Source organism: Terrapene carolina, unplaced genomic scaffold (genome assembly GCF_002925995.2).
Source record: "Terrapene carolina triunguis isolate 2854851 unplaced genomic scaffold, T_m_triunguis-2.0 Scaffold42, whole genome shotgun sequence".
Lineage (NCBI taxonomy): Eukaryota > Metazoa > Chordata > Testudines > Emydidae > Terrapene > Terrapene triunguis.
Window position 1 is genome coordinate 68,817,114 of NW_020664393.1, and position 22,740 is coordinate 68,839,853.

General features: G+C 43.5%; 1 protein-coding gene across 2 annotated transcripts in view; it reads right to left on the reverse strand.

Annotated features, from left to right (window-relative positions):
- ATAD2B (ATPase family AAA domain containing 2B) overlaps positions 1-22,740 on the reverse strand; it is a 167,184-nt gene that overhangs the window by 74,239 nt on the left and 70,205 nt on the right. For both annotated transcript variants that reach the window (XM_024194058.3, XM_024194057.3), the window contains exons 16-19: positions 21,337-21,648; positions 8,841-8,970; positions 5,509-5,695; positions 2,211-2,396 (exon numbers count right to left, since the gene is read on the reverse strand). In XM_024194058.3, coding sequence (XP_024049826.2) covers positions 2,211-2,396; positions 5,509-5,695; positions 8,841-8,970; positions 21,337-21,648 — 815 coding nt within the window. The remainder of the gene's footprint in view (positions 1-2,210; positions 2,397-5,508; positions 5,696-8,840; positions 8,971-21,336; positions 21,649-22,740) is intronic.

Below are 22,740 nucleotides of genomic sequence, written 5' to 3' on the forward strand. Positions count from 1 at the left end.
CGGGACCGGTGTCCTGAGAGGCCGGATCTTGAGGCCCTGGACGGGGGGCCTTGGTGCTGGTGGTAGGCCCATGGAGTCCAGAATGGCCACTGTCCTGACGTGCCCCACTGTGGGTGCCAAGGGGCTTGGTGTTCCCTGCTGGCTGGTGCCCTGTGGGTATATCTGCTGGAATGGCCCGAGTCTGCCTCAGAAACCACGGACGGCGACCTTGAGGGCCATGATGGTGCCGTGGAACGGTGCCGGTCCGGGACCGGAGAGCGGCGCTTTCTTGACCGGGACCGGGATCGGGAATGGCGCCTCGTCGACTGGGAACGGTACCGGTGCCCTTGGGACCGGGAACGACTGCTAGTGGTCAGTCTCGGGGATCGCGTGACTGAAACGTCCCGGTGCCTGTTCGGATAAGGAGCCGGGGAACGCTGGACCAGTGCCGGGCGTTTGCTAGGGCAAGACGCCTGTGAGGCTCTCTGTGCCGAGGATAGCCGGGAGTCCACCGAGGCGGAGCTCAACCGGGACTGTGGGCGCACCATTGCCGGTTTGCCTCTGGATGGTAGTCTCGGTGTCGGCCCCGGATGCTTGTCTTTGGCCTGGAGGGGGCTCTCCACGGACAATTCGATGAGGTCCCTTGCTGCCTCAAACGTGTCCGGCGTGGAGGGCTGTTCCAGAAGCTCCTCCAGCCTTTCCTCCTCACTCGAGGCGCTTAACCCGGGGCTCGACGGGCCTTTCAGCGCTGGAGCCACTGGCACCAGGATCTGTCCTGGGGCAGCAATGCCTTTTAGCGCACTCGAGTCCTTCATGGGCGCTACCTTTTTATGTGGGGAGCGCCCTCGGGCCTTGGGTTGGCCCTTTGATTTGGTCGGCGAAGATGACCGGTGCCGGGGGCGGTCCTGTTGTTTCGGTGCCGTAGGCTTAGGGTGCCCCACCGGTGCAGGATCACGAACCAATGCCGGGGCACTCTGCACCGAGGCTGACGGTGCCGCGGTCGGATGAGTCGAAGTGGAGGGCTGTAATGCAGCCTCCATGAGTAGCTGTTTAAGCCGAAAGTCTCTCTCTTTCTTAGTTCTGGGCTTGAAAGCCTTACAGATCTTGCAGTGCTCTTTCTGGTGCGATTCCCCCAGGCAACGGAGACACGAGTCGTGGGGATCGCTAATCGGCATAGGCTTGCGACACGTGGCACAAGCCTTGAAGCCTTGGGCGTGCGGCATGCCCCGCCGCCCAGGGCTGGTGTCGCAATTTAACCAAACACCTAAAACAAAGGAGCTTAACTATCTTCTAACAAACTGCTAACTACTAACATTAACAGTGATAACTATTAACGCTAAGGGACACTCTCAGGTGAGAGATAAGAGTTGTTCCAACGCCGTCACGGACGGTAAGAAGGAACTGAGGGAGAGTCGGGTCGGCAGGTGTATATATATGCTAGAGCGGGGCGCCGCTCTGGCGGGGGTGGGGGGAACCCCTGCCAGCCCGACGGGAGCCGCTGAGGGAAAAAGTTTCCGATGTCCGTGCATGCGACGCGCGCACACCTAATGTGTAATGGACGTGAACAATCACTCGAAGAAGAAAATTAATAATCTGGAATTGTTATTCAAGTTTCCATAACATGCAAGTTAGAGGGGCAGTGCAGCAACAGTTGCTACTGCAATGATAGGAGGAGGAGAAAGAAAATTAGAAAAAAAATTGTATGAATACATTAAGTTTTAAAACAACTAAAGCTACACTGCAGTCGCTGAGTCAAATTCTACTCTTTCTTACACTGCAGTATAATCGAGACTAACTCCACCGACTTCAATGGGTTTTTCTGGAATTATACCAGTGTAACAGAGCAAAATCTAACACACAGTCTAGAATAGCAGGAGCTCCTTTATGGAGATCAAAGAAGATGGAGATCATTCTTAGTCATAGAGGAAATACTGTCACTTCAAATAAAGACAAAAGGATTTCAAGTTTGTTATTTCAGATGTTTTCTGTGCAGAAGATAATGATTGCAAGAATTAGCACATATGAACTAACCTTAGACTTCATGTAAGGCAATTTTAGAGCGGAAATAAAATTAATTTAGCAATTTCAATGTGAGATATTTTAAAGTAAATTATAAGAACGCTAGCATAAAGTTCTGGTTATGTACAGCTGTTCTACATTAAAGTGTTCTATATTCTTAAAGAGACACACATTGGTAATGCTTCCACTCTCAAAAAATATTTAACACTCACCTCTTCAGGTAATTCACTATACATGGTTTCAGAGGTAGACAGCAGAAATATAGGAGAAAATGACGGTATGTCTTGCAGCAAAGTTAGAAAAGTAGCTCTCACAGTTTCACTGACAGCTTCCCACCAGTCACCAATATGAGGCATGTAAACAATACTTGGTACAGTTCTTCGAGCTTCACGAAAGATCTAGTAAAGAGAAACACTAGTATTTAAATTCAGAAATTAAGTATTACGACACACAATAAAAAATGAAAACTTATGGGCTTAGGTAATGCCTCCTGGTGCCTTCAATAGACATCCTCTCATCAGCTTAATTAGCTCAAATTACAATAAAAATGCTTTCCATTCAAGTTTTTATGAATATATTGTTTGCTTCATCGAATTACTTTAAGCCAGTATGCAATGCCATCCAAAACAGCTACAGGTCGTATAAGTCAACATCCTGTTTTAATAATCTATTACAACTAAGATCCAACTAGCAAACCACATGGAAAGTTAAACTGTACCACATTTTGCAGCAGAAGAGAAAAATGTGAAATGTCACAACAAATACAAGATGAAATGTCATACTAGCTTTTTAAGATTTGTAAGCACTATGCTGAGTCCATTAAACAGCTTTGTTTTGGCTCAGGCACTTGTAAATACAGTGCACTGAGTTAGTTGTTGCTGCTTAACCAAATAGAATGTTTGACAGGAGGACTGAAATTTTTCAAGAGCAAGGAAACATTTTAATTAATTAACTTTAAGTTTCGGGTTTGTTTACCTTAGAATTTTAGCAGTTTTGCTATTATTCCCCATGGTCTGCTATTTTTTCCTCACAGGAGAACCAGTGTTCAGTATATCTGTTACACCTCAAAATTTCACCCTCTATATCCAACTCTATGAGTACATAAAAACTCAGCTCAATTACCACTTCCCTTTGTCTTCTGGCAGCCCAGATATTCTGACATCATTATGATAGTAGAGCAAGAAATATTCATCTAGTTTATTTTAACAAGTCCATATCTATTTGTAATTTTTTTTAACGTTCATTTTAATTCTGGTGGCAGATTCCTCAAGAACTAAAATTGTTTCTTCAGCTTGAGTTGTACTGCCCACAATAATTGCTACAAACTCTTTCAACTCCTTATCGGTGATTACTATTGATTCCATTCAGTTTGCCCAAAACACTTATAGAAAAGAATGACAACTTAAGGATTATCTTTCTGGTCCTAAGTTTGACTCCAATCAGGAGAGAGAGATAAGGATGCCATTCCTTTTTTCAGTATTAGAGCTCTGAATCGGAATTTTGGCCTTACTTGTTTACTTCTTCCAGCCATGCCCTCTTTTAGGTGTTGAATGTAATGTTAAAAATAAAGCTAACACACATTACCACAACATAAATTTGTGATAACTCTGTGAAGCTTCTCTTCCACACAGCTGCTTGCTAACAGCATTATGGGACTCCAGCCTCACACAATTATTCACTAAACTGATAATGTGCGCACAGAGAGTTTAATGCAAAGAATGTGTATGTGCACACATGTGTGTGTGTGTGTGCGCAACAAAAGCTTCCTACTATAAGACAGGTGAAAGACTTCAGTGGCCTTCTAGTGTAAGCCCACCATAATTGGCCTGTATATTTTGGCATACCAAAGGAGCTGCCCTTAACAGTTAAAATTACAACAAAATAGTTAAGGTAGATACTATATATCATCAGAAATATTGCATTACAGGTTTCTGGTTTAAAGATCATATATGAAATTTTAAATTTTTAAGCCAATAAATTCTAAGAAAAAAATGTTAAAAACAGAGTTAAGGCTGAGAATACATATGAGTAAGTTTAGGATTAAAAAAATTACATTATATTTTACCCTTATGTTACTAATACACTTTTAACATTAACCTTAATACTTTTAAACAATTTTTTGTCTTGCATAGATAGATATAAAATGGAATGAGGCATAAGCAACTCTCAATGAAAAAACAGTATTCTTAAGGCATAAAAACATTTTAGTAATTAGACTTGATTTTTATGCTTCTTATAAGAATGAGTAATATTTGTAATGAAAATTTCAAGAAAAGTCACCTTCTCCAGTTCTGGGTTATCTCAGAAAAATACATTTATGATCACATCATATTGTATGTGCACATCTTCCGTAGTAGTGGGTCCTCAATCCTTATATCTTCCCTCCCTCCCCCCTGCCTATTCACTTCTCACTTCCTTTCTTAATCTCAGTATCCTCTCCTCATTCTTCTTTTCCCACAGATGAATAAGGCGTCAACTAAATACCATTAACCCAAACTCCCAAACAGTGACTCTCAGACTTTTTAGGAACATAGGATGTAAATAATAAATCAGACTGTTTTAAAAAGCTTTTATGAATACTTGTATGTGTTTATTTCCTTGTCAACAAAGACAGATTTCTGTGCACGCACAGTTCAAACAAACCTATAGAAACCAGTTTTCCTCGGAAGTTACAAGGTATTGCATGGCTATAATGTAGTTGTGGTGGCACATGAGGATGGAAGTCCATTCTAATAGTCCCTTGCAAGTCTTCCTTTGGCAAGAATCAGTATAGGAGAATTTGGCTTTCTTAAATCCCTCAAAATTGCATCTTCCACCTCATTCGTGGTCAATCTCATGCTCCACTTCCTTCAACCTCAGGTCTATAAACTTTCTGTGAAAACAAATCTTTTGCATGCTAGACATAACCCCACTATTGCAGTTTTGTTCTCACCTGATGCAAGACTGCAAATCTCCAGGACCATTCAAATATTTTCTCATTTGTGACAAAAATCAAATGAACGGACATCAAGAATACACCATAACTTTTGATACTGAAAACTTTTGTTTACTCTCTTCAACATTTTTAACGGTTCTGTTCTGTTCCACATAGGAATGTTCAACACAGAATTGACTACATGTCTTGACTTAGTTGTCACACAGACATCCTGCTGCCCAAGCAGGACTTTGAGACAGATCTAACATATGACTTCTTAAGATATAGAACCTTCTGCTGTCACCCGCCTACCTAGACAGATAAAACTGTTTACCCAATCAGTGTCATTGCCATCTACATGCAGCATCGGCAGAAAAATCAGAATTCCTAACTATAAAACTATAAAAACTTTAACAAAAGATTTTTAATGTTATCATATTCGAATCTTCCTCTGCTTTAGCTTGCAATGGCACATGTACACTGTCTTTTATCCAAAATACCATAATTGTGTATATCATACTTTATTGGAAATAAGTTTGAATAAAACCACAGCTAGCATCAATGCTCTATGATGCTCAGATATTATGTAGACTCACCTGTGCACATGATTCTTCAGGTGTTTTGGCACTAACTGAATAAAGTGCTGGCAGATCTAGCCTGTGTACAGAGAATTTTTCAAGAGAGTGCAATAGTGCTGGAGCGAGGTGAGAAGTTTGACCAGAACCTCTCTCTCCTGATAGCAGTAATCTTGGCCTATAAGAGGTTGGCTGGTGGTAAGCTGACCTATAACAGAAGTAACATTTTAAAAATATCACCATGTATCATTATATAAACATATATGTTTATCTATACAGAGTTCCTGGTGTTTCAGCTTTTATTTAGTAATGTTTAAAATTTTAATTCTTTTAGATTTTTTAATTTACTTCATCTCAACTAATACGATAATAGAGATCTTCTATTGGAGATCCTACAACTGTACTGTGCTAACTTTGGCATGCCTCAGTTTCAGCACTGATTACCTTGGGTCTTGTCTATACACACAGTTGCAACAGTGTAACTGATTAGAAATTGATTTAATTAATCAGTGCAAAATCGGTGTGGGTATTATTAAATTGATGCAATCCTAGATTATAAATCAACTGTCTTAAATATATTCCTTACCAAAAGAAGCTAAATCGATATAATCACTCTTAAATCCATTTAAAGGTTCACATGTGAGTTTGTATGCGTTTATAATTGCAGCTTTACAGTCCTGCTAATCCACGGATATCCACGGACCATTTTTGCAGATCGCAGCTTGGGTGCAGATACAAATTTTGTATCTGTGCAGAGCTCTCCACCACACACTCGCCCAAACAGAGCAGCTGTGACCCAGTTCTCAGGCTCCAGCTCTCACACAGCAGCAGGCTGCGATATGTGGCAATAGTCCGCTGGGAATTCTGGGAGTTCTAGTCCCCAGCTTGCTCAAAACAGAGGAGGTAAACTACAACTCCCAGAACGGAGTGAGCCAAGCACCATTCTGAAAGAGGTGTAGTTGTACTTTAAACTAGCGGGCAGCAACAGCAAGCGTTATGGAGAGAGTAGTTGTTGCCGCTGTCTGTCCAGGCCGGATCTGTGTACGTTAGATCCGCCACAGCTGCATAGGGGTGTCTGAACCCCGCACTGGAAGGGCAGTGTTGCATAGGAGGGCCCAGAATTGTACCCTCCCTGCCTGGAGCAGAGAAGGAGATATGGCGGGGGTGGAGCAGGAAGTGAGGCAGGAGGTTCGTGGGGAGAAGTGGGGGGCAATAGGAGGTTGGGGGCTTGGCACAGCCCTGTGTCACTGCTGCGCAGTGACCCGTGCAGCTGTTAGTAGAACCCTGCAAATCTGCGGATATCCATAGACAATTTTTGTGGATTGCGGATCGGATGTGGATATAAACATCTAGCTTTAGTCATGTGTGTAGCAAGGTGTTAGCTAACAAAGGTTACTTTTTAGCAGCCCACAAAAGACCAAAATGAAGGATGAAAAATATTGTCTAAGTACCTGTCAGCTGTCTAAAAGCAAGTTATGCTGTTTATTTTCTGGGGGGTTTTAGGTGATAGTAGGTGAGGATATAAAATTATCTAAGTAAGCTCTTTGTCCGCTCTAAGAACAAAGTGAAATTGACGCATTAGTTTTCAGAATTAAAAATATTGCACAGGGGCTATTTATTTCATGCCAATGCATTTCTAACTGCCAAGACCCCAAGATTCAGCAAAGCACTTAAGAATGTACTTAACTTTAAGCATGTTCTTAAGTCCCATCGATTTAAAAGGATTTATGAAAATGCTGAAGCACTCTCCTATTTTTGGGTCTAGTATCTAGTCTAGTATTTATATTGCACACTTCTTACTAATAAGCTTCCAGCTGGGAACACTCACTCCCTTTAAAGGTTGCAAATGTGAGTCTATCAAATTACTTTGTATTTTTGTTAAAGGGCAAAAATCTTAAACGATTCTAGCCAGGTATTAGGGGGGAGGGGTTTAAAGCAGTGTCTCTTCCCATTAATATTACCTTGATTTGAAAGCTAAATTTTAAAATTAATTTAATTTTCTCTTTATTACTCGGTTTACTCTTTAAAATTCATTCAGCTTGAAGAGTGAAACTAGATTGCTCAGTTTTACTTTATGTTTTGGGTCAATCACTTTCTAGTTGCCATGCATTATGCACAAAACTTGTCTTTTGCTTTACAAATCTGATGGGGAAGGTCATAAATCCATCCACCAAAAAAATGTATAATGAAATTTAAAAATTAGTTATATGTGTACATTTTTCTTTTCTTTTGTTTCAACTGAAACCTGAATTTTGGGCCTGCAGTGCTTGACAATGTACCTTCAGGGAAACAGCAAGATTTTTATTTTAAGCTAATCAGTTATTTTTAAGTTCATGTTACTGCAAATACTGTTTAAGCATCACTGTTCAGAAATAAAAAATTTCTTTCTTCCACAAGATGGCTCTACTAAACAATGCCCTTTACTGGCCTCACATTTTCCTTAGTGAAATAGGCATCAACAGAATCTATACAAAATACTACTCTAAACAATTCATATTAAAATTAACATTTCTAGGTTTTTGTTGCTGCATCCATCTTAATATAAACAGTTGTGTTTCATCCAAATTTAATACACAAATTCTAACCTATAATGTCTCTGCAACTTTCCTTAGAAAAGCAGTTAAGAACACACAAAGTGAGGAAAAAATTAAGAGGAGGCTTTTTGGAATACAAGGAAATTTGACCTGAAACAAATTAATTTGTAATATCAGATTTAAATGCAATAAACATATATAATAACGGATATTGGTCCACTGACGCTCAATAGTACTTCTCAGTAAAAAAAAAGCAGCTAATGTATTGCACACTTAATATTTTCCAAAATACACCAGCATTTTTGCTTCCTTACTAAAACAGCTGGAAATTCAGGTTTATAATCTCCACAGCAAATGTCTCAAAAATATCCCAGGGGCTAAGCATGGAAATTACATTCTTAAAATGCTATGTACCAAAGGCCAAACACTACTCTCGAATACCCATATGCTGTTTGTAATAACACAAAGTCATTATAAAACATTTAAAAGATTTTAGTTAAACTAAGGAGAACTCTCAAGCTAAATAGAGCTCAGCATGCAAAACAGGTTTAAATGGGGACAGAACCAGCTCCCAGTTATCCATTCTTACTACTTCACAGGAGTGTGAATGGCTTGGAAAATTGCTCATAAAGACTTCAACACAGAAATCTCTCCATAAACATATCCCGGTATTTTAAACACATTTAGATATAAATATAAGGATGTTGCCATGAAGCACCTTTATAAACCCTTTCTTTGAACTCTAAGTGCAGAATATCAGCATATGACTTTAGAATTTCAGATCTCCTATGAATTTCACAGCTAAATGAATATACTCACATTGTAAAATGAAGGTAGGGTTTATGTATAGCAGCTGACGACTGTTTCTTTGGTGATCCTGAGTGACAGCCTGTCTCAAAAATTGAAGCATTTTCATCTTCACTATCATCTAATATTAGACTTGGTGCATCTGTTCAAAATGAGATGTTTATTAATGTTAGAGTTCTGTCATCTCTTGGTACACTTCAACAAAAAGACATTGGACATTTCTTGGTTAAAAAAAGTTTAATACATACTACATGAAGTGGGAAGAATATGTCTAAATATCAGAAGGTATAAGAAATTACTACGTGATTTTAGTAACCAATACTACCCAGAAAGTGTTAAAATACAGAGTTTAGTCAGAAATCCAAATGCCCTTTTACCATCAAGCAACGTGCCATTTTCATAACCATAAAGATACAAAAATAAGTTGTGTATTACAATAAATAAAATTGCTGGTTTAACTCATTACAAAATGTTTCCTCTTGATATATTTTGCTGCCAGATTCATTCATTGTTTATGTTATTGATTTGAACTTACTTACTGACTATGCATAATTGTGCACAATAAATAAGCCCCCAAAATTTCAGAAGTATACTTCATATTTCAATATTTTTCCTTGTGATAAAGTGGACAACTTGTGTTTGGGAACGGAGAACTGCTTTCTACCACACACAAATTTGATAAAGAATATCAAAATGGTCAATGTCAGTTCAAGTCAACTTTGTTTTCATATCTTGGGGTTTTAATCTATTTTGATTCCTTCAATAACAAGTCATTCTCAGCTACTGAATTTAACTGTACAGGGCTTCTTAAATGAAAGTAAAAGACTGAATACAACAGAGAAGAAAGACTATGCAAGAAAGTAAACTGAAAAATCCTGAGCACATGAAGCCAATCAGAAAAGTCATTTGGTAGAAGATTCAGCATGACTGGAAATCTACATTTCAAATTAATTCAAGATAAACAGGAATGACAAAGCAAAAACCAACATTGCTGGGTTGGAATTAAACTGGTAAGCATATACCACGTAGCTGTCATTCAAACTCAAACAGAGAAAAAAAATTCTAGACATCACTTACTTATGCTAACAATCAACTGGAATGTGGCATACGAGCACAAATATTTAAAACTATTACATGTAGAATCATAATATTGTAGGACTGCAAGGGCCCTCGAGAGATCATCTAGTCCAGTCTCCTGCACTCGTGGCAGGACTAAGTATTATCTAGACCAGGCATGGCCAAACTGTGGCTCCGGGAGGAATTGGTTACGAATCTAAAGGTGGAAAGCAATTTGGGTGAAAGTGATCATGAAATGCCATATCTCATGATTCTAAGTAAAGGAAGGAATGAGAGCAACAGAATAAGGACAATGGACTTCAAAAAAGCAGATTTTAAACAAACTCAGAGAATTAGTAGGTAAGGTTCCATGAGACGAAAATCTAAGGGAAAAAGGAGATCAGGCGAGCTGGAGTTTCTCAAGGAGACCACATTAAAGGCACAACTGCAAACCATCCTGATGCAAAAGAAAGACAGGAAGAATAGTAAGATGCCAAAATGGCTCCAACAGGAGCTCTTAAATGACCTGTAAATCAAAAAGGAATCCTACAAAAGTGGAAATATGGACAAAGTGCTCAGGTGGAGTACAAAAGACTAACATTAGAATGTAGGGACAAAATCAGAATGGCTAAGGCACAACATAAGTTACAACTTGCGAGGGACATAAAAGACAAGAAGAGGAGGTTCTTTAAATACATTAGAAACAAGAGAATGACAAAGGAGAGCACAAGCAGGGCTGGCTCCAGGCACCAGACGAGAAAGCACGTGCCTGGGGCGGCACATTGCAAGGGGCGGCATTCCAGCCAATCTTGGGGCGGCCAGCCCAGCCCTGAAGGGGCATGGACCCCGACCCGGGGGGGGGGGGAGGAGGGGCAGGAACTAGTGATCCCCGCTGCTCATCGTGCCGCCGGGCTCCCCGGGACGCGCCACTCCCCGCCGCCTGCACCGGCCTCCACCTCCCGCACCGCTCTGAGCCCGGCCCGGCCGAGCCGCCTTTAAAGGAGCGGCTGAGCCAGCACCTCCTGCAGCCCCCGGGCACTGGAAGGAGGGAGAGTTCTGCGGCGGCCCGGCAGGCACCGGAGGGAGGGAGGATTCTGCGGCGGCCCGGCAGGCAGTGGAGGGGCGGGCCCCCACTGATCCTGGTGCCGTTTGCACTGTGCCGAGCCCCCCTGCAATGCCGGCCCCACGCGGAGGTCGCAGACCCCAGCCAGCGCTGCCTGTGTCGGCCCCCTTGGAGCCTGCCCAGCCGGGAGAGGCACCCCAAGGCCGGAGGGGGGAGCCCCTCTCGCCCGGCTGCAAGCGGACTGCAGCGCCTGGCTGCCCACGGGTGGAGGGAGCGGGCGGGTGCCGCAAGCCGTCCAGAGTCCAATGTCCGAGCTAGGAGAGTCCCGGCGGAGTCGCCAGAAACTGTCACCGAAATATCGGGTTCACCTAGCTGAGAGCCAACAACAGCCAGACAGGGATAAGGAGGAGTTGCTTTATTTTGCAGAAGAAAGGAGAGCTTTGCACCTTGGTACAAAAACTCTGTCTTACACACATTTTACAGATCCTTTATACACATTCAGACAAAGGCCCTTGCCGTGTTAACACTTGATTGGTGGTTGTCAGACCCGTGCTTTTGCTATCTGGTTAGTGAAAACGGGCTTGGGACCAGGGCTAACTACCTTAAGGCCTTGAAAGGGAAGACAGTTGAAAAGTTCAGGCTACTGTGTACTTGAAGTGTCTGCTTCCCCCTAATGGCCGCTGGCTGACATAACGGCTACTAGCTGTTAAGGGGGGGGCGTCACTAGTAACTTTCACATTATTATAAGACTGTAAAGGAATGTGCATTTTGAATGTGTCTCTGCTGATATAGCATTTCAGAAATTAACTGAAACAGCTTCAGGGTTGTGTAACCCATGAAACCTGGTTTGCATGTCTTAGTTGTAAAATCTTTGGTCTGTGCAAATAGGGTAAAGCAGAGCACCAAGGCGGCTTCAGATGTGCCTCCCCAACCAACAAGACAAGCCAAAAATCCCAGCCAACAAAAACAGACCAATAAGAAGGATAACTATTTTAAGATAAGAACTGGATAGAGCCAACTGGATTGAAAGCAGAGAATGGATGACAGAAGTGGACAGATGAAAGCAAGTTTTAGCAGGATAAACAAAAATCTATTAGTTTAGGCTAGTTATTGTGATTCATGCATGATAATGTTTTAATTAGATAGGTACACAGATGAGGCAACTTGGTAAACTGAGTCTGCACAAAGCTACAAAACAAGGGATAAAAGACAGGTGCTTAAAAACAAGAGTAGAGAAGACACAGGAAAAGAAAACAGCAAAGACCTGAAATTTGAAGAGAGTCACCCTGTTCCTAGGAGAGGTAACTTGATCAATTAACTTTCTTGCCTTATATTTTTCTGCCTGTATATGTAATTTATAGATAATAATAGTGTTGTCCTAAAACATACAAAATAAAGGTTAAGAGAAACTGTTTAAGCCTAAACTGAAGTGGATCTTGGTTTTCATCCAATAGTGACCACATACTCAACACAATATTTACTTCAATGGTGAAGGAACGCAACCCAAAATAGGGAAAAACAGGTTCAAGAATGTTTAATGTATTCAAGTTGGCAAGGCCTGATGAAATTCATCCTAGGGTAATTAAGGAACTAGCTGAAGTAATCTCAGAACCATTGGCAATTATCTTCAAGAAACTCAATGGAGGACAGATGATGTCCCAGCGGACTGGTGAAGGGAACACAGTACCCATCTTTTAAAAGGGTAGCAAAGAACAAACAGGGAATTATAGACCAGTCAGCCTAACTTTCATACCTGGAGAGATACTGTAACAAATTATTAAACAATCAATTTGTAAGCACCTAGAGGATATTAGAGTTATGAGTAGCCAGCATGGATCTGTCAAGAACAAATCTTGCCAAAGCAACCTAATTTCCTTCTTTGACGGGGTTACTGGCGTAGTGGATGGGGTAAAGCAGTAGACATGATATATCTTGATTTTAGGGTATGCCTACACTGCAATTAAACACCTGTGGCCGGCCCATCAGCTGACTCAGGCTCATAGGCTCGGGCTATTGGGCTGTTAAATTGCATTGTAGATGTTCAGGCTCAGGCTGAAACCTGGCACCCCACGAGGGTCAAATGTAAGACACGGAAGGTAACTGTCCTGTTCTACTCAGCACTGGACAGACCTCCGCTGGAGTTTTGTCCAATTCTGGGTGCCACACTTTTGGGAAAGATATAGACAAATTGGAAACAGCCCAGAGGAGAGTAACAAAATGATAAATGGTTTAGAAAACCTGTCCTCTCAGGAAAGATTAAAAAATGGGCAGGTTTAGTCTTGAGAAAAGAAAACTGAGGGGATACCTGATAACTATCTTCAAATATATATAAAAAAGAGAATGGTGTTATAAAAAAGAATGATTAATTGTTCTCCATGTCCCGGAGAAGAAGTAATCGGCTTAATCTACAACAAGGAAGATTTAGGTTAGATATTAGGAAAAACTTTCTTTCTTACACTCTGGAACAGGCTGCTGAGGGAGTTTGTGGAATTCCCAACACTATGTTTTTAAGAACATGCTTGAAAAACACCTGTCCGGGATGGTCTAGGTTCACTTAGTCCTGCCTCAGTGCAGGACGCTAGACTTGGTAACTTCTTGAGGTCCCTACCATCCCTACTTTTCTATGATTCTATCTATCTGTTTATGACTAATACTCAAACTCAATGAAAACTTCCAAACTCTCTTTGGTAAAAATAAGGAAAGATCAGTAGGAAGGAAAACAAACGAATATATAGACCATTTAACCATAAGCATAAAAGAATCTTTAGAACAAACTTTTTGTCATTGACTGCTTGGAAAGTACCAGCACTAGAGCAAAAGCAACAGCACACAGACTTTGAAAAAACATGACAAAAAGAGCAATTCTTTTCTCTTAACAGTGTCAATAACAAAGGGCTTCTCAGGTGGTATTTCCTGGAGGTTAACAACTGGGTTTGTTAAGGAAGCTCTCGAGAAGAATTTAAGTAATTCAAGCCAGAGACTGCTCTAGAGTAGGTAACTAGAAGTGAGAACTCCAGGATTCATGGCTCTGTCACTGACTTGCTTTGTGACATTGTGCAAGTCATTACTTCTCTGCATCTTGGTTTATCAATATCCATTCATAAAGTGTAAATATATTACCATGAGCCTTTTCAGATTCTGTACTAACACTAAAAAGTACTAAGCATATGTTAAAGTAAGCAAAGAATAAGGGCTGAAATTCTCAACTACTCCTGCCAGTAACTAACTTCCCAAGAAATGACCTGGGTCATTGCTTAAACATAACTAGGCACCCGACCAGGCACTGCCACAGACCCTTCTTTGCAGCCTGGACTCACTCCTTCACCAACAATGGGAAGCATGACTTGGAAGCTCTACCTCTTAGCAGTATATCCCTTCCCAGATAGCAGAGACTCAGCACCAGGGCCAGGAGCTGCCAGAGTTGCTTTGATATAGCCTTATCCCATCCCCTCAACAGTAATCTCATTTGCAAACACAAATTCATCTACTCTCTCTCTCTCTACTCCAGATATGTCTCCTTCTGTCCAAACTAAAATTTCAGCCTGTTTCTCTGACATTTCCTTGTGGATATCATGTCAGCTCAAGTTCATCATAGCTTAAACAGAACTCCTAAGCTTCCCCTACCTAAGCCATCCCCCTTACTCTCTGACCTACCTTCTAAATTACTGTGAACAGCAACACCATACTCTCCATCATTCAGGCCCATAACCTGGATTCATCTTCAACTCAGACCCCTCTAGATCCTCATATCCTGTCTGTTTAAATCTTGCAGGTTCTCTCTACACAACAGCTCTAAGACATGCCCTATCCTATACATGCACATAGCTAAAATTCTTGTGCAAGTGCTCACCATCTTGTGTCTCAGTTACTGAAACATCCTTTTCTCTGGCCTTGACAAATGCAGCCACTCACATCCATTCAAAATGCTGTTTGCCCGACTCACATCCATTCAAAATCCTGCTGCAAAGATCATTTTCCTAGCCTGTCATTTTGACCATATCACCCTTTTCTTTGAATCCTTCCACTGGCTCCCCCTTCTCTAACGCATTAAACAAAAAAAACCAGTTACTCACCTTCTGTAACTACTATTCTTCGATATGTGTTGCTCATGTCCATTCCAATGTAGGTGTGCTCTTGCCGCAAGCACCGCCGCCGGAAAGATCTTCCTCAAGTGGTATCTGTCAGGTCGGCTCTGGTGCTCCCTGGGGTCGCGCGCTCATAGCGCTGGTATAAAGGATCCCACCGACCCGCAGCCCCCTTTCTTGCCAGCTAACTCTGGCAGAGCGAGGCGGAGGGGGTTGGAATGGACATAAGCAACACATCTCGAAGAACAGTAGTTACGGAAGGTTAGTACCATTTTTTCTTCTTCTTATTCAAGTGCTTGCTCATGTCTATTCCAATGTAGGTGACTCCCAAGCAGTTGTGCAGGTGGAAGGTTCGGAGTTTATTGGCAAGCTGATTGTAATACTCCTTGGTCAAATCCAGTATTGTCTCTAGCCTGTTGGGCGATGGCAGAGTGAGATGTGAAAGTATGAAATGATGACCACTTTGCCACTCTACAAATGTCCTGCATAGGAACTTGTGCCATGAATGCTACCGAAGATGCTCGAGCCCTTGTAGAACGTGCTGTCAGGGCACAAACCTTTGACAGATCATAGCATGTGCAGATACAGGAAGTGATCCATGATGAAATTCTCTGGGTTGAGATTGGAAGACCTTTCACCACCCTGTATGGAATGGCCACAAATAGCTGGGTAGATTTCCAAAATGATTTAGTACTTTCTATGTAGAAAGCTAGTGCACATCTGATGACCAGCAAGTGGAACCTCTGATTCTCTCTGTTGGCATGTGGTTTCAGACAGAAGACCGGGAGGAAGATATCCTGGTTACTATGGAACTGTGAAACCACCTTTGGAAGGAAGGCTGGATGCGGAAGCAATTGGACCTTCTCCTTGACGAATACCATGTAAAGTGGTTCTAAAGAGAGAGCCAGGATCTCCGAGACCCTTCTGGCAGAAGTAATGGCCATCAGGAAGGCCACATTGAAGGACAGGAAAAGCAGAGAGCATGTTGCCAATGTTTCAAATGGCAGTCCGGTCAGTCTTGACAATACGAGGCTGAAATTCCAGGGAGGGATTGGTTGCCATACCAGAGGATACAATCTCTCAATACCCTTAAGGAACCAACTACAGATGGAGTTTGAGAACACAGAATGGCCATTCACCCATGTATGAAAAGCCGAGATTGCATCCAGATGGACCCTAATAGATGACACGGTTAGCCCATGTTGTTTCTGGTGGAGTAAACAGTCTACAACGAATGGTGCTGTTGATTATGTAGGTGAGACACCTCTGTATAGACCAGATCGAGAACCTTTTCCACTTTGCCAGGTAAGTGGCTCCAATGGAGGTCTTCTGCACCCTAAAAGCACCTCATGAACTGCAGAGCATGTTAGCTCTGAGGGGTTCAGCCATGGAGCTTCCAGGCTGTGAGGGACTCGAGGTTCGGATGACTCAGACGGCCGTGGTCCAGGGAGATCAGGTCTGGAAATGGAGGTAGACGGATTGGTGTTTACACCAAGGGTCTAGGAATGTGGTAAATAGTGCTGGCAGGGCCAAGCCGGGGCTATCAGGATGACTCGTGCTTGGTCCTCAGCAAGACCTTGTGTATGAGAGGAAAGGCATAGAAGAGATGACCCATCCAAGGAAGGAGGAAGTCTTCTGCGAGAGACCCAGGGCTCTGACCCAGGAAGGAGCAGAACTGAAGACACTTCCTGTTGTGCTTCATCACGAACAGATCTATCTGGCGATTACCCCACTTCTGGAAAACGGCTTTCACAACATATGGATGGGTGGACCACTTGTGGCTAGAGAACAATCTGTTGACGTGATCCGCTAGCTCGTTCTGGTGATTCCAGCAGATAGGAGGCCTTGAGGTGGATCGAGTGGGCTATGCAGAATTCCTGCAAGCTAAGTGTTTCCTGGCACAGGTGAAAGGACCTCACTCCTCCCTGCCCGTTGATATAAAACATCACTGTTGTGTAGTCTGTGAGAACTGATACACACCTGCCCTCCACATGGGGTTGGAATGCCTGGTAGGCCCAGCAAATTGCCCTGAGCTCCCTGGCATTGATATGTAACAAGAGCTCTTCCAGAGACCAGAGGCCCTGAGTTCTGAGGGACCCCAAGTCAGCCCCCCCAGCCCATCGGCGAAGTGCCTGTGACAGGAGACACTGATGGTTAGGGTCTTGAGGATGGAACTCCTACACACACTGCCAGCAGATCCAGCCACCAATGGAGGGAGGCAATCACTGATGAGGGAACTGTGATGACTGTGTCTAAGTGGTGTCGGCTTGGTTAGTATACAGATGCCATCCACATCTGGAGAGGTCTGAACCTAAGTCTTGCATGCTGAATCACATAGGTGCATAATGTCATGTGGCCCAAGAGCTTCAAGCAGTTTCTTGCTGTGGTAATGGAATGATTTCTGAGGCTCTCTATAAGCATCCCTATTGCTTGGAACTGTGCTTCTGGGGTGAAGGCTCTTGCTTGAACTGAGTCACAGATCGCCCTAATGAACTCTAGCCTTTGAACCCAGGAGAGAGTAGACTTCTCTCACATTTATTAGCAGACCTAAATCCTGGAAAGTTGACTGTATTAACTTTATGTTGGACTCCACCTGGACCTTGGTCTGACCTTTCACCAGCCAGTCACTGAAGTAAGGGTACACCTGAACCCTCTCTCCTCAAGAAGGCGAACCTGAGGAACTTTCTGTATCCCTGAAAGATTGAGATATGGAAGTAAGCGTCCTTCAAATCATGGGCAGTGTACCAGTCCCCTGGTTCCAGGGAGAAGATGACAGAAACCAAGGAGACCATGAGGAACTTTAGCTTCTTCATGAATCTGTTGACCTTTCACAGGTCTGGAATCGGACTGAAATCGCTGTTGGCTTTCAAAATTAGGCAATAACGGGAATAGAAGAGAGATGGGGATGCGGACAACTAAACTGAAGGTTATATCCCAGTGCTATCATGCATAGCACCCAGAAATCTGAGGTAATACGGGCCCATGCCTGACAGAAATGGGATAAATGGTCCACAAAAACTAGGGAAGTTGGATCCCAGTTCTGTCCTTGTACATCGTCCTTGAGTGTCCCATCGAAAGGCCTGCTTAGACCCTGCAGAGTGTCGGGGGGAGGGGGAGAAGGCAGGTGCGGACCAGGATTAGTGCAGAGGTCTTCTCCTAAAGCCTCTGCTTCTATTGTAGTCTTGCCAGGTGGGTGGTGGGAAGAAAAGAGGAGCCAGCTGAGGCATATCATCATGTTTCCTCAAGGATGCCATGTATAAAGCCCTAAAGACTTCAGGATGGCCTTTGAGTCCTTTAGGCTGTGCAGCTTGGAGTCTGTCTGTTCAGAAAAGAATGACGTACCCTCGAAATTAAGGTCCTGTGATGACTGTTGAACCTCATGCTGTAGGTCCGAGGACTGAAGCCCAGAGCTTCGCATTGCCACCACTGAGGACATGGATCGAGCTGCAGAGTCCGCAGCATCCAAGGCTGCTTGCAGGGACACCCTTGCCACAGATTTGCTTTCCTCCATGAGAGCTGCAAATTCTTGCCTGGACTCCTCTGGTAGTAGCTCCTTAAATTTCAACACAGAGTCCCAGGAGTTAAAATTATACCTGCTCAGGAGCACTTGCTGATTTGCAATCCTGAGCTGAAGGCCATCTGTTGAATAGACCTTTTTGCTGAAGACGTCTAATTTTTTGGCATCCTTGGCCTTGGCACTTGCTGACTCTGTTGTTCCCCACTCATTGGCTGCTGACACAACCAAAGGTTGTGGTAGAGGTGTATAAAGGAATTCGCACCCCTTAGCTGAGACAAATTATTTCTTTTCCATTTTCTTTGCCATTGGCTGGAGGGACACCGGGGTATGCCATAATGCCACTATGGGGTCCATAATAGCATCGTTTAGTGACAATGCCACTCTTGAAGGGCCTGTTACCACTAGAATGTCCACCAGGGCATGGGAGGATTCCCTGATCTCCTCTACCTGGATACCCAGGTTTTGAGCCACTTTCTTGAGGAGCTCTTGATGCACCTTGTAATCGTCTGCTCCCGCGACAGCCTCACTTGTACAGGCAGAGGACGACACTTGTACAGGCAAAGGACACTGTTCTTCACCCTTGGCACTAGACAGGTTTCGTGGTGTCGGGTGTTGATATTTGGCATAGATCTTGGTACCAGAGCCTGGATCTCACTCCAAGAGGAGCGGTGGGGGTGTTTTGGACTCTTACACCACAGAGTATGATCTTCTGGAATGGGACCCTTGCATCGGCGGAAAAGCCCAGGGGTTCTAGAAAGGCCACTATACTGGTATCTGCCACTGTCCTGGAGGCCAAGCCACAGGTGGGATGCCTTGGCTTGGGTCTATGGTCGGGTAGTGCCAGCTGGAGTTATGGTGCCGGCTCCTGAGAGAGGTGTATAACTCCGCCTCCCCATCAGTCTCTGAAGATTCCTTTCCTGGAGACCAGGGTGCAGCAGTGCCGACCAGTGCCAGCAAGCAGTGCCAGGAGGGAGGAGATTGGGGATGGGCCATCGTGGCCAGTTTCCCGTTTGAAGGCACCTGAGGCCTCGGTGCCATGGAGGTTCCTCCCACCGGTGCTGCCACTGACAGCTCCCGTACAGCTGGGAATGGTGGTACCGGTAGAGAGAGTAAATCTCTCGCTGCCTGAAATGCCTCTGGCATTGACGGAACCACCCAGGCAGTGGAGCTCCGGTGGCTCTCCTGTGGTGGAGAGTCCATAGGTGCCGGAGACAATAGCGCCGCACGAGTTGTTAGAGACACCGAGTGGCCTGATGCGGTTCCACTCTACTAGTGTCTCCGTGCTCAAGGTTGGGGGAATCGACCTCTATTGGTCTTTTTCTGCTTCCTTCTTGGCACTGGTGATGGAGAGCAGTGCCAAAGTCCCTCACTGGTGCACTTTTCTTCGGCACTGAGGATGACCAACTGGGGATGCTGAGGCTCTCAAGAAGAAGGAGCATCTTTTCTCAGTGCCAGAGAGGAACGGTGCTGAGTTTCCCGAAGAGCTGGGGCACTCCTTGCTGAAGTACTCAGTGCCCCGGCTCCAAGGGAGGTTGAAATGCTGCCTCCATGAGGATAAATCTGAATCTAGTGCCTCTATCCTTTTTGTTGCAGGGCCTGAAGTCTTTGCCGATCTTGCAGCGCTCCTACATGTGAGCTTCCCCCAGGCACTGAAGCTAGCTGGAATTGGGGTCACTCGCAGGCATAGGCTTGTGGCAAGAAGCACAAGGCTTAAACCATGGAGACCGAGGCATTCACCTCTACTGGGCAGGGATTAACCCTGCTGAGTGGTGTTCGCTAACCTATTTATCTAACAACTGAAACTTAACTACTAAGAATAAAAGATAACTATATACAACGAGGTTAGAAAGTCCACATAAGGAGTACTTGTGAACACAAGGACGAGGCAGTTGCAGCAACCATCACGAGCAGTAAAAAGGAACCGAGGGGGCTATGGGTCGGCAGGAGCCTTTATACCGGTACTATGAGCGTGCAACTCCAAGGGGCACCAGAGCCGACCCGATGGATACCACTGAAGGAAAAAATTTCCAGTGGCATAGGGCAAGCACACATCTACATTGCAATGGACATAAGCAAGCACTGAAAAAAAATCAAGTTATTTGTCTTCACTTTCCAGGCCCTTCATGATTTATCCCCCAATCTACCCATTATATCCCATTTGCTAACAAAATGTCAACTCCCACCTCCAATCAGGCCATGATGCCAGTCTCCATCAACCACTTGCTAAATTTTCAAACAAGCACTACCATGCCTTCTCCCAGGCTGCCCCTCATGCTTGGGAGAAGCTCCTCATAAACATCGGCTAAGCTACCTCCTTCAAATCCCTCTTTACAACTCTCTTTTGCTGTGATGCCCAAAAAAAACTGGACAACGAGCCACTGCTGTGTCCATACCACTCCCCATCATGCTGACCAACAGCATTTCATTGTCTGTCTCCATCTATTGTCTCGTCATAACGTCGATTGTAAGGTCTTTGAGGCAGGAGTCATCTTTTTGTTCTGCATTTTTACAACACCTAGCACAATGAGATTCTGGTTCTTGACTGGGACTTCTAGACAGTACAGCAATACATTAATAAATTACAATTATTATTACAATTAATTATATGTCTAAGTAAAATAAGCAAATCAAAGTCAGTTCTGGCATAAGCTGGTGCAAACTTGATTCAGTACAGTTCAGGCTAGGAGTAGGACAAGGATGCTAAAAGAAAAGCTACCTGAAATTTTTCCAACCTAGAGCAGAATAGTTAAGAGCAAAAAAATAAAAATAAAAAAAAAAACTAAGTACCTTCTCTTTTGTCACCTTGACTAAATTCAGCATGGGGAAATACTTTGTGTAAAACCACCAGGAGGTTACTGAAGGTTCTTTCCAGCAGCGGCCTTATGACAAGGGATAGTGCATGTCCTGAAGACATCACGGCACGTTGGGAAGCAGGCACAATATTCTGCATTGCATGGTAAAAATCTTGTGCGCTGAGAACTATTGAAGAAACATCAAGCTGCAGTTTCTGACTGCTCGCGTAAATCTGAGGATAGCGCCGTCGCAAGGCAATCAAGGCAGCCTCAGTGCAAAGTGCTTTTATGTCAGCTCCACAGTACCCTAGTGTACAAAAAAAACAAACATACATATGTTCCATAAAGAAGCACCAACATTTTGCATATGTACAAACAAGCTTGAAGCTAAAAGAGCAGCCAGTTGCACTTCATTGTCACAGACTCTTTCACATTGCATCCAGTGAACAGGTACTGTTCCAGTGCAAATTAACCTAGGGACTGATTACAGCTTAAGAAGCAAATGTTAAACCCCTATTAAAACCAATGATACCATTATCTGGACTACTGTCAAAGACCACCAGAAAAAAAGATAACTGTGGATAGCCTATGGAAGAAAGGCAAATGCAAATACAAAATAGCATCCACTGATATTCCTATACAGCAATGTGATATGGCAAGAAATTAATATCATGTCAATATCAATATTTTCCAAGATTTTATTATAGAATTTACTGTAGCTTCCCCCCTGCTTTGTGTCATCTCTATTCCTTTTCTTTTTTATAGTCTTTGTTTTATACACGAATGCATCAGTTGCAACTGTAATTGCGTGAAACAGAATTGTAAAAAGTTATAGGGAAGCCTATGTACAAAATGAAAAACTTCTTTTGTGATTATTTTTTTAAAGCAGCAAATGGTCCAAATGAATTTTAGGAACAAAGTGCATATACCCACAAAGCATCTGAGAAAATGGAGGATATTAAGGAAAAATACTTAATCAGAGCATATAAGTAGACAGGAAAATTCCCTCACCTAATTCATTCTTCATAGCTGCTAGAAGAAACTAAGGTTTTACTGTCAAGCACAACACTCTCTCTCTCTCTGTCTTTTTAATTTTATAACTCTAGTAGTATGGAGAAAGATAGCAGAAAATCTACTACGCTGTCGTAGTGTTTTTTATTCATTCTATTTTCTGTTTAGCATCTATAGCTGCATAATCATCATTATTTAGAGCAGGGGTCGGCAACCTACGGCACGTGTGCCAAACACGGCACGCGAGCCGATTTTGAGTGGCACGCTGCCTGCCCGGTGAGAGGAGGGGCAGAGGGGCCGGAAAGCGCCACGCTGGGGGAAGAAGCAGGGGAGGAGGGAAGCTTGGCTGCCGCAGGACCAAGCTTCTGCCTCCTGCCTCCGCAGGGGA